The sequence below is a fragment of the Moschus berezovskii genome, chromosome 6 (genome assembly GCF_049115385.1).
Source record: "Moschus berezovskii isolate FMDL1 chromosome 6, NW_MosBer_1.0, whole genome shotgun sequence".
Taxonomy (NCBI): domain Eukaryota; kingdom Metazoa; phylum Chordata; class Mammalia; order Artiodactyla; family Moschidae; genus Moschus; species Moschus berezovskii.
The window spans coordinates 79,881,349-79,893,209 of NC_142465.1; the positions used below are offsets into that span (position 1 = coordinate 79,881,349).

Below are 11,861 nucleotides of genomic sequence, written 5' to 3' on the forward strand. Positions count from 1 at the left end.
AATCTGGCAGGCCCTCCACTTCTCCCCACTCTGCCCCAGGTAATAAGCATATGCTAATTTAAGCTTCAAAGTTTTGAACACTTCATCATGCATGAATTACAAATAGCAATTTCTGTTCAGCCTTGTCTTCAACTTCTCAAAGTAATTTATTTACAGATTTGGGGGCCAGGGGAAAATTGTAAATATAATTAGTGTAATAGAAGGCTGTGCACAGGTTTTTGGATTGGACAGGTTTGGGTTGGAATCCCAGCTCTGCCTCTTGTTGTGTGACCTTGGACAAGTCACTTAACTTCTCTGATTCTCTTAAGATGGAGATAGTGGATATCATAGCACATCTCTTCAGAATTGTGAAGATTAAATAAAAGCAACCCTGGGAAACATCTCAATAATGCTCGGCACACAGGAAGCATTCAAAGAATGATTAGTTATTATTATTGTTATTATTGGTGAGAAAATGATGCCAGAGAGATGTTTTTCAGGATTACTTTCTTTGCAAAATACTTTGGAGGAAAATTGAGGAAGAGAGGTCTCAGCTTTAGGGAAAATTCAAGAAGGATAAAGAATAAGACTCATGCAGACAAAGTTTGAGGGGAAAATGTGGCAGAAAAGAAGGAATGATCCTTTATGCATGGAAAGTGAAAGAAGAGAGTATGGGGCAAAACTGAGATAAAGAAAGGTCTTGGGATCAACAACAGCTGGTCACCAGTGAGTTTTGCCCACTGGCAAGGCCAGAGAGAGAGACTGGTGCTGCGGTGTGTAAACTGCACAGTGAATGGCTGGCAAACAAGGTGCTGATTCCCCATTCAATGAGGCCATGGCAAGAGCGCACCTGCGATCTCGTACCTAACCCGCGGCGTTCTTGTTAGCAGCTGGAAGACTACCCAAGGGCAAGGAAGTTCAGGGAAGAGTGAGGAAATATGGTGTTCATAAGGAGAAAGGGGAGGCAGCTCCTCTGAGGCCAATTCAGGGCTGCTCAGTCGGTACCTCTGAGCCAGGAGATAAACATATGAGGATTTGGATTGAGAGAAAAGGTGATAGTTGCCCAGGAGGGAACAGGCTCGTGGTGGCTTATCAGCTTCCGGAAGCTTTGTGGCAGAGCTGTGCCCCTGAAGGTGTTCCAAGAGCATTCCAGGTTGCGGGGTGTGTGGGAATCCCCTGCCTGTTCTCAAGGACCTTTCAGCCAAACCTCAGAGAGACGACTGTCAAGAGGACGAATCAAGAGGAGTTTTTCAGAGTCCACCTCCCTCCTCTGTGGCCTCCCCTGGTGGCACAGTGGTAAATCTGCCTGCCAGTGAAGGGACACAGGTTCGATTCCTGGGTTGGGGAAGATTCCCTGGAGTAGGGCGTGGCAGCCCACTCCAGTATCTTTGCCTGGGAAATCCCATGGACAGAGGAACCTGGTGGGCTACAATCCACGGGGTCACAAAGAGTTGGAAAGACTGAGTGCGTGCACGCGCGCGCGCACACACACCCCCTCCCCTGATGGGAGGTCCCTGAGAGTAGGCACTATTGCCTTAATCATTTACTCAACATTTAGCTCCTAAACACTCTTTGTGCCAAGGCTGACACACCCCCTGCCCTCACATTGCTCACAGGCTTCTAGAGGGACACAGGGTAAGTAAGTAAATGCTAAAAAGAAAAGTCAGTGTTAAGATGCTGAAGAAGGGAATACAATCAGGTAACAGGATGGTGGGCAACCTTAGATGGGATGGTCAGGAAGACTCTGCTAGAAGGAGAAGGTGATGTTGATCAGAGAATTTTTGCATCCCTGTAGCCCCAGGGCCCAGCCCAGTAAAGGCTTGTGCTGCTGGGAAGGCAGGGCCTTGAAGCGCCTTGATTGTATTCAACATATCATTTACACTCCTCTCTGTGCCCCCTTTCTCTCTGTTCACTGCAGCTAGCCTAGGGCGAGTCACCTGATCTCTGCCAAGACCTCCTGCTGTGCTTGCCCTTCTCAGTTAAATTTCACCAGCTCCACTGGACTGGGATCCCATCCATTAGGGTCACAACAGCCAGCGATCTTATGAATGTGAAAAGCCACCTGTGACCATCCCTTGCTTACCATCTCTCTGGGTCCCCTTTCCTTCCATGATGAAACAAACTATTCCACAAGAGCCATTTCTGTCCCTGTGGGGTCCCATCTCCTCTGCCCCACCCCCCACACGCCCCAGTCCCAGCCTTCTATGCTCCAGCCACACAGGACCGTTGGCCTGGCCGCTCAGGTGTCTGTGCTTCTGCACTTGCTGTTTCTTCTGCCTGAGGTACGCTTCCTCTCCCCAGCTAGCACATTCCCATGCATCCTTCCGAACCCCATCATCCCTGGATCCCCTTCTCCCCAGTCTCTGTGCTCCCAGAATGCTCAGAGCTTAGGTTTCATGCTGCTTCCTCATCATTGCCTGTTCACGGGTCTGTCTTCTCTTCTAGATTAGAAGTTCCTTGAGGGTAGATGGTGCTATTGCCCCTGTCCTAGAGGCTCACACAGTACCTGGCAAGGACTCAGGGAGTAGTTGTAGAGCAGAGATCAACAATCACCCTTTTCTTTGTCAAAAAATGTGCTCGTAAGACCACACATTTCTCCAAGCTGCTCCCCGAGTCACGGGACAGACACGAAGGGCACTGGAGAAATGCCTTGAGCTCTCCCAAAGCCTTGCCTGCATTTCTTTCTGCCAGCAAGACAGCCATACCATCTTCCTCTGATTCCAAGGCGTATATTTTAAATTTTAAGGTTTCTGAAATTGAAGTGTGTTTTACAACTGGTGTTATGTTAAATCTGTTTTCCCCTGCCCTGAAAGCTGTTTAAGTAGCTAGTTCATTTTTTATAACCAATGGCATCAGAACTGGGAGATCAGAGCCCTTTATACCCCCAGGAAACAGGACCAGGGTCCCGGCGAGGGCAGAGAGCTCACTGGCGATCCCACAAGGGCTGACATGCATTCCTTGGCCTTGGGGAGCACAGTTCACATCTTTCTAGTCTCATTCCTATTTTCAAAAAGTCTGGAGGATTTAACTGAGCCTCATTCCAATTCCAGCTCAAATCCTCGATGATCCTAACTGATTGTTAGAGACACCTCAGAGAAACTCTGGGAATCTCTCTGAGTTTGTGGGAGGGTGATAAGCTGAGGTGGCAGCAGGCTATGTCACATGTCTTGTGTGAAATGGAGTCATTTTGTAAGATGCCTGTTCTTTGGGATTTCCTGATGGGACTTGCCTGTAGGCTCCTGAGGGGAGGAGGTGGGTCTTGTTCATTTCTGCCTCCCTGTGTCCACTGCAGGATTGGCACCTACCATCAACACCTCCACTAAGCATATTTTGAATTTCTTTGATTAGAGTTGAATTAATCTATTTCTTCCCTTCTCAGGGCTGTCATAAGTTTTCAGGCCAGAGACCACCACATTCAGATCTGGGTGGGATTGGGAAAGTGAAGAAAGAGAAAGTCGCTTAGTCGTGTCTGACTCTTTGCGACCCCATGGACTATACAGTCCATGGGATTCTCCGGGCCAGAATACTGGAGTGGGTAGCCGTTCCCTTCTCCAGGGGATCTTCCCAACCCAGGGATCGAACCCAGGTCCCCCACATCGCAGGCAGATTCTTTACCAATTGAGCCACAAGGGAAACCACATTGGGAAGAGCATGACAAAGAGAAGGGAATGGGGCTCTAATCCACACAACTTTAGGGCAGGCATCATCAGCTCCTTTAGATAGACGGGGTGAAGGAGGTACTGACAGAATTAACTAGCTCGAGGTCACACAGTTTTTAAACAAGAAGCCAGAAGTCAAAGAGCAAAAGTCTTTAACGAGACTAGCGAGGCGCCACACTGTCGGGTCCTCCTTCTGCACACCCCCCACTCCATCCAGCACCATCACCACCCCCATCCCATGTCCATCTGGACCCTCCAGCCACCCTGGCCTCCTCCCAGGACTTGCCCCCTCTCCCCCTCACTGGTCTCTGTACTTGCTGCCCTCCAACCTCCTCTCTTCACCCAGTGACGCATCCTTCAGACAGCCATTCCCATCTCCCTTCCTCAGGGGAGCCTTCTCTGATTAGATCTAACTTCATGTCATAAACTCAGTCTCATGTGACTCCCCTTGAGAGCACTATCACAGTTGTAAAGTACATACATATAAGAGACAGAGGTTCTATCCCTGGGTTGGGAAGATCCCCTGGAGGAGGGCATGACAATCCACTCCAGTATTCTTGCCTGGAGAATCGCATGGACAGAGGAGCCTGGTGGGCTACTGTTCATAGAGTTGCAAAGAGGCAGACACAGCTGAAATGACTTAGCACACACGTGCATATGTATATATATTTGGGAGAGTCTCTGAAGTAGCGTCTGTCTCTTCCAGAAGGTTCTGAAGGAGCTGCTGCCCACCATGACCCCAACCCTTGACCCAGCACCTGGCAAGTTGCAGGGACTCATCAAAGATTTAACCAATAAAATAAATGAATGAAGGAATTGCTTAATTTGTCACTGTAAACTAACCTGGAAACTTAAAATATGTATTTCATCTGAATATGGGAGTTTTTTTTTTAATATATTCAAGTCTAAAAGTGACCATTGAATTTTGAACTATTTAACAATCTCCTGCATTATCAGTCTGAGTACATACAGCCTCCTCCCCCACTGACCTGAAAGCTAACACTCATGGGAAGCTCTCTCCGAGGACCTGTGTGACAGACGCTCTGGATGATGAACAGAGAGGAAAGCGTGGCCAGTGTCTATTTACAGGATGTTCGCCCCCCAGCACTTCCTTCTCAGGCACTTTCTTTTTTATTATCTTTCTTTGCTATTGCCCCTTGTGTGTTGAAACTCTCTCCCACTCCCTCTCCTTCCTTCTCTCCCCCTTCTTTCTGTGTTGACTCTATTATTTATTTTTCAGAATGTAAAAAAAAAAAAAAAAAAAAGAGATGTTTCAGCCACCATTGCCACTAGTGTGTGATTTAAAGAACAGTCCTTTGACGATGGGAAGTGACTGCCGTTCCTCAATGCCTGCCCTGTGGCAGGCAGTGGTGGCTTCTTCATTTGCCAGCTAAGATAGGGTGATGTCTTGTGCTATCATACTTGCTGTGGTTACAGCAACAGGAAGAGCAAATATCCCTGCCCTCGTGGGACTGACAGTCTAGTGGTACAGATAGATAACAAGCAGTATGAGTAAATTTCATAGTGTGCTAGAAGGTGGGACATAGCCTGTAAAAAAAGTAAAATAAAACAGAGCCAGCAGTACAATGTATGAGGTTGTTGACTGTAATTTTATACCAGGTGGTCAGGAAAGAAGGTGACAGACATTTGTGGGCTTCATTCCAACCGGCTACTCTGTGAGAAGGCTGTTAGACTTCCTGTTTGTGGAAAGGGAAACTGAGGCTTGGAGAGGTAAAATGATTTGCTTCAAATTGCACAGCTCAGAAGGCTGCAGCACTTGAAGTGAACCCAGGTCTGTGGGGCTGCAAAATTGTGTCAACTGCATCACACACCACAAAGCTGCCTCTGCAAACTTCCGTCACTTCAGGGGACATAAATTTGCTAGTTTCTGAAAAATGCTGGCCAACATAAAACCCATGGAGAGTTTACACTGAGACATTTCCAAAACAAACGGGCAAAACCAAAGAAGCATGTGGTGGGTCCAGCCTTAAGTTCAGTGTTGCGTCTCCTCAGCCTCATGGGAGTGAGGGGATTAGGACAGAGCTGTCACCTTGTAAGGTGTGGGCAGCCGGAAGGAGTAGCATGTCAGGGAGTCAGCAGGTCAGAACTCCGGTGTCCTGACATGCTTGGGTCGGGCGTTCAATGAAGATACTCAGTGGGATGCAGACAGAATAGAATCAGCTGCCAGCAATGAATGTGAACACAAGGCCACAGAGGTCAGGGTCCATGCACAGAGCTCTCTGGAGTTTCCAGGATGAAAACAAGAGGCCTGGATTCAAGTTCTGGCTCTGCCTGTGTGGTGCGGTGTTACACCTGGCACCTGTAAAGTGGGGGCAGGAGGGCAGCATGAATGGGCTGGGATTTGCAGGGCTGGCTCCTCAGTAAAGGAGTCAGGCTTGTCTTATAAGGTGAGAAGGGATAGGAATGTGAGACCTGCCTCTATGGAAAACTGCCTATCAGAACCTAAGAGCTTGGGCAAAGTTCTTGAGGTCTAGGGAACTGGGTGGAGAAGTTTGATAAAGAATTCTGGGGAAGGTTTTGGGAAAGCTACACAGGGATGGTCTCTGATGCCTGCTGTCTGCCCGAAGTGTCTGTTCTGGTGAGTATTAGGATCAAACTAGGCTTTCGCATACCTTAAATAGAAAAGGGAAGAAAATCAATGGGTTATTTTTTTTCTTCCCTGTAGAGACTGAGTGTACTGACAATTTCTCTTTAGCTAATTAGGAGCTGTGCAACCCAATGACTGACTCCTTTTGAATGTTCTTATTTTACAACAATGAATTCATGACTCATTATTATTCTTTTAAAAAAAGAAATCCCATGACCTATATGGGAAAAATATCTGAAGAAGACTGGATATATGTGTATGTATAACTGAATCACTTTGCTGTATACCTGAAACTAATACAGCATTGTAAATCAACTACACTCCAATATTACATAAAAATGAAATAGAAAAGAAATTCTAGGAAGAGCAAACAAATCGTTCTGGTTTCCTCACCCCTTTCCCTCTCTTCCTCTCTCTCAATAACTTGCCACATGTCCTTATGATTTTTGAATTAATTTCTATAATTTTAAGAATTTCTGCATCAATCTATTGATACATATTTTTACTGTACCAACTGTGTGCAAAGTACCTAGAAGGTCAAAATACCTTGGGAATTATGGAGTGATATGTACACAGTATGCAGGCCCATTAGTTACTTCTAAACTCAACTCTTCCACCCTTAAAGGCAAAAGTGTCCAAGAAAGGCAACTGGCATTCCTAAAATAAAAGAGATATACTTTCCTGCTGTGGAACAAGAGAGCTGTGGCTGTACCCAGTGTGGGGCACTCGCCACCTTGCAGGCCAAGCAAACGTTTTGAAATTATGAACTTGGAAAAAATAGTTCAAGAAAACCCAGCGACTTCTTACGCAGAGAATGGGGATGTAGAATGGACAGTGGAGCCCCTGTGAGTAAGCAGCTTGAGGAGGAGAAGAGAGGAAGAAGAGAAGCTCAGAAATTGAGCAGAGGGAACCGAGCAGGCTGGATGAAGAGAAAGATTACTGCTCTGCCTCACAGCAAGGAAAAGGGCGAGAGAGGGAGTGGGAAGGAAGGGGGCATTTCTGTTAGGACCACCATGTACTGTTGCTAGCTCCTCCTCTACAGGGTTGGGAATCCTCTGGGGGAAAAAGGTACAGGAGAGAATAAACACAGAGAGTGAATTTCTTGCTGCCCCTGGAGACGATGATTCCTTTTGGTGACAACAGGGGTTAATATCCTCAGCAGCAAGTCACCGCGTGGCCCAGAGACAGCATGCTTGGAACAAGCTGTTTTAGTGTCCTGTTGTAGATTTTATTGAATTCTTCTCTGAAAGGGCCAATTCATCTCTCCATTTGGAGACTCTTAAAGCAGCTTTCCTGAAAAGTTCAAGAACTTCTCCTATCACTCTCCATTTACATAGGATCTATGAGTAGACAGACCCGCTCCCCACACCCTCAAATCCCAGTAAGGACACTAGCCTGCCAAGGGTCTCAAGTTCACACACAGAGACACTCCTGCTGCTCACTCTGCAGAGGGAGAGAAGAAAGGCTGCGTTTTCCTCTCCCCTCCTGCTGTGTCAGCCCCTAACAGGTGGTCCTGTCCCCTTCTCATGCCTCAACAGACAATTCATTTCAAAGACAGTCATGGATGCAAGGAAATGTTTTCTGACTCTTATTTTCACCAAGAGGTGAACAGAAAAAAATCATCTCTGGGGACAAAAAGCCTTAACATAAACCGGATAGCCACAGAGACCAGAAGAAGACAGGAGGTGGTTTTTCACCTGGAGTCATTAGCTGTGTCTTGGGGAGAAGACTAGAAATCTGTTCACAGTTTTTTGGGTATGAGTAGGAAACATAACAAAGGGGTGATGGGAAATCTTTTCTGAAAGTACAGTTTCTCACCAAAAACAGAAGTTGGGAAAAACGGACAATTGGTTTCCATAAAGGCTGATCCTATTTGGAATGCTCAAAACAGCAAGCACAGGAATGCCCCACAGGAACCATCTATGCCAACCTGCAGAAATAAGTGCACTTATAAACTTGGGAAATCAGTACAGTTTTTGAGAATATGTATCTTTAACACCTTCAAACCACATCCTAAGTGGCCAAGGCCCAGCTTCCTAAGGGGGTGGTGCAGTGTCTCAGGCCTACAAAACCCCATATGGACAGAGGTTTTGGAAATTAAAGGCCAGGTTTAACTGGAGCCCTGAGTACCAACCCTTCCTGCCTGGGCTACAAGTGGAAAAGGAACAGCAGTCCCCAAGGCAACTTGGCCCAGTCCCCGACCCACCACTGTCTGGAGGCCTCAATCCTGGGCAGAAGAGCTGAACCCAGGGCTTCTGGGAGCATCACACAATCCTTGGGACATGTTGCAATACTAACCCTTTTAGGGATGATCCTGGGAGCAAGGTGGAGTTACAGCTTGGAGAGAAAGTTGAAGGGGGTGGGCAGCACATTTGGGGATGAGGACACCAAACAGATGGAATTTTAATGAAAATATTTAAGCCTTTTAACGCACAAGTTATTCAAAGCCACCTCTAGTCTTCTTCCCTTTTACGGGAATTAGAAAAATGTTTAAAAGATCATAGTATTAAGAATTTTCAAACAAAACCCTGATAAGAAAGTATGTTTATTCCAAGTCACCAATGTCTGGGAATATTTCTTCTAAAACCATGTCCTGTCTTTAATCTCTTGGCTGTGTATCTTTGTCCGTCTAACTAAAATCCAAGCAAGGCAAATTGCTTCTATGATCGTTTCCCTAAAGCAACCCTCATTCACTTTGCTTTTCTTCTCTTTTGGAATTAAAGTCTGCCATAAATGTTTAATTAAATGGAAGTCTTTCCACTGTTAATGACTAGCTGCATGAAAGGCTCTTCATTTTGTAAAGGAGGGGTGTGTTTAAAACAGCGCCTATTAATTTCCCGATATTGATTCTCTGGCTGGGGAAGAGCATATAGTATTCAGCATAGAGCTCCTCTGCAGACTATATTCAAGGCAGCGGTTTGGATTGAGAAAGGGCACCAAATGCAGTATGCGTCAAATAGACCATCGCTCAATGAAGTCACTTAGCTATTCAAAACATGTTCAGCCATCACTCAACCATTTGCACCAAGATTGTTGGGAGGGGGCACGGAATTGGTGCTCTTTCCCCAGGCATAATTATTTCCCAAAGAGCAGCTTTTGCTCAGTTTGGGTTAGACTCTGGGGCCACATCAGTTCTCTCCCTCTTAGTCCATTTCCCTCTCTTCTCTCCTGTCTCCTGGCTTCAACTCCCTGCACCACCATCCCATGTTGAGCTTAACAAACAATCCTGCAGTCCCCGCTTCCCGACGCTGCTCAAACAGCCTCCGTATTGGTTCGTATCAGAAGCAAAGCACATCAGCTTTTCTTTCCACCCAGAAACATGTATCTCTCTGTGTATGTCTTTCTACGGGTGGCTGTAGCTTATACACACAGACACAGATAGCCACTCACATGCAGCCCCTTATATTAAAGTCCGTTGCTAAATGCAGGTTGTATGACCTGCAGGAGTTTCCTGCCCCCCTCCCCGTGTTTATTAATGTATCTCAGAAGCACATGCTTTCATCCATACCCTGATCTCCCAGCCTTTCCTCTGTGGGACCGCTTTGCCCACAGCACACACACAGGCACACATGTCCCAATGACCCTGCAAGATCAAGGTAAACAGCTGACAACCCCCCCCAACAGCTCCCTCTTGTCCCCCCACAACCTCTCCATGCTCCTGCCTCCCTCCTGGCCTCCCTGCACAATGTCTGATTCCCAAGCTGGCTGCAATGCTGACTCTACATGCTTCTGGATAACAGACATGTCACTCTGCGTGGAAGTGAATTGGTTCTCAGCCTAACCTGCAAGTGAATTGCTGTTTATTAGAACTTGGGTTTGTTTCTGTGAGAGACGTATGTATTTTTAGACTTTGTAAATGTTAAAACACACATACACACGCAGCCAGTCACCTCGAACGATATGTGTGGCTCATAGACATTACGAAATGCTCTTGAACTCTGCTTGCGATCCTGGAATAATTAGGATTTACCAAATAAGGCTTCTTAGAAACAACAGATTTTTTCAAAAAAGGAGATTTGTAGATGATGATGTGTCTTGGACTTTTGGGGAGTAAGGGGAGGAGGAGGGGAAAGGAAGAACATTTTGGAATTCTTCATTATGAAAAGAGGAGCAATGTTGACAGAGGCAATTGTTTTTTTATACCCTCATAGATGGGCATACTACATCAAAAGGCAAATCCTAATGATTCCAAAGCAGGTGGAGCACATTTGACTTTTTAAAAACAATCTCTTGTTCTTGTTTTCATCATATCATAGATTATTCCAATGAAGAAGGTTGAGGGAAGGGGGGTGGTGGAGGCTGGAGAGTTGAGTATGGTTTTTGCTATTGATTTTCTTTCCTCTGAAACTCACCCAACCAGCCTTGATCTGTGGTGGAAGAAGTGAAGTAAGAAAATGGTGGAATGTAAAGGGGACTTATTTGGAGGCGGGTGGGGAAGGGGGAGTGAGAAGGGGAGGGGGGAGGGGGAGGAGATGGGAAATCAAATACCTTCTAGGCAGCAGGTTCTCCATAATCCAGAATGGGTCATAACTTCCTCGTTCTTTTTGCTGGTTTCATTCTCACTGACACTTTTGGTCTTGCAAACCCCTCTGGAGTAGAGCCAATAGTCGGTTCCCACAGCAATGGTCATCAGACTGAAGGCAGCGAAAGCACCAACCGTGGTTAAAAGCATTTGAACACCTCGATCAAACAGCCCCATAATTCTTCATTATATAAACACCCAACCGACTTCGGGTTCTCGGGAGAGTGTGTGTGAAGGTGCGAGTACTAAAGCAAAAAATAAAAATAATTCCACTACTAATATAATGGATATATGTGTGAACGGAGGATGTGGAGAGATATAAAAAAAGGGAGGTAAGAAAAGCTCACGGAAAAGAGTGTAAATTATAAAGATCACACGGGAAGAGAGGCTTGCCTTTTGAGATCAGAAACTGTTCCAGTTGCAGTGATTAAAAAAAAAAAGGAAAAAATAAAAAGACACCCCCCACCCCCCCCAAGTGAGATGCCTTAATCTCTTTTCCTAAAATTCTGGTCTCCACTTTCCATATGTGATAGCTAATTTGGAGATGGCTTCCACAGTGAACCAGGGAACAGCCGCATTCTCAACACAATCTCTCATGGTCGGGACCTAGACAGTTAGAGATTGTAAAAGCCGAGATGCAACCTTCCGTCTTCGCTCTCGGCTCTGCGGCCTGCGCCATGAAAATCCTTTGCTTCGCCAGTTCTCTTCCTTGGGGGGTCTCGGGAGCTTTCGTTTCAGACCAGACTTCCCAGTATTCTGTAAGCCCTTGATCTCAGCTGAACAGGTGCGGGGGTCTCGCCTTCCATGGTTTTGCCCCGGCAGCGGCAGCGGCAGCAGCAGGGCGGGCAGGCGCGGCGGCGGCGGCGGCGGCAGGACGAGCAGCGGCGGCGGTTATTGTTGTTGGTGGCGGTGGTAGTGTTGGCGAAGTGGGGGAGGGAGGGGGTTTCTCCCGGAGAATCGAGGCGGGTTTCCCTCCCCCTATCTGCAAAGCTCCTGGAAACAGGGGAGCCGGCGTCTTGCTGCAGGATGGGCCGCCCGCCTGCCCCCCCACCCCACTCCCGGCCGGCTCGGCCCCCGGAGGAGGCGCTCCCAC

General features: G+C 46.9%; 1 protein-coding gene across 1 annotated transcript in view; it reads right to left on the minus strand.

Annotated features, from left to right (window-relative positions):
• The window catches only part of CACNG2 (calcium voltage-gated channel auxiliary subunit gamma 2), a 123,678-nt gene extending 112,733 nt beyond the window's left edge, over positions 1 to 10,945 (minus strand). The window contains exon 1 of the mRNA XM_055396052.2: positions 10,735 to 10,945. Coding sequence (XP_055252027.1) covers positions 10,735 to 10,945 — 211 coding nt within the window. The remainder of the gene's footprint in view (positions 1 to 10,734) is intronic.
• Between the last annotated feature and the right edge of the window lie 916 nt (positions 10,946 to 11,861).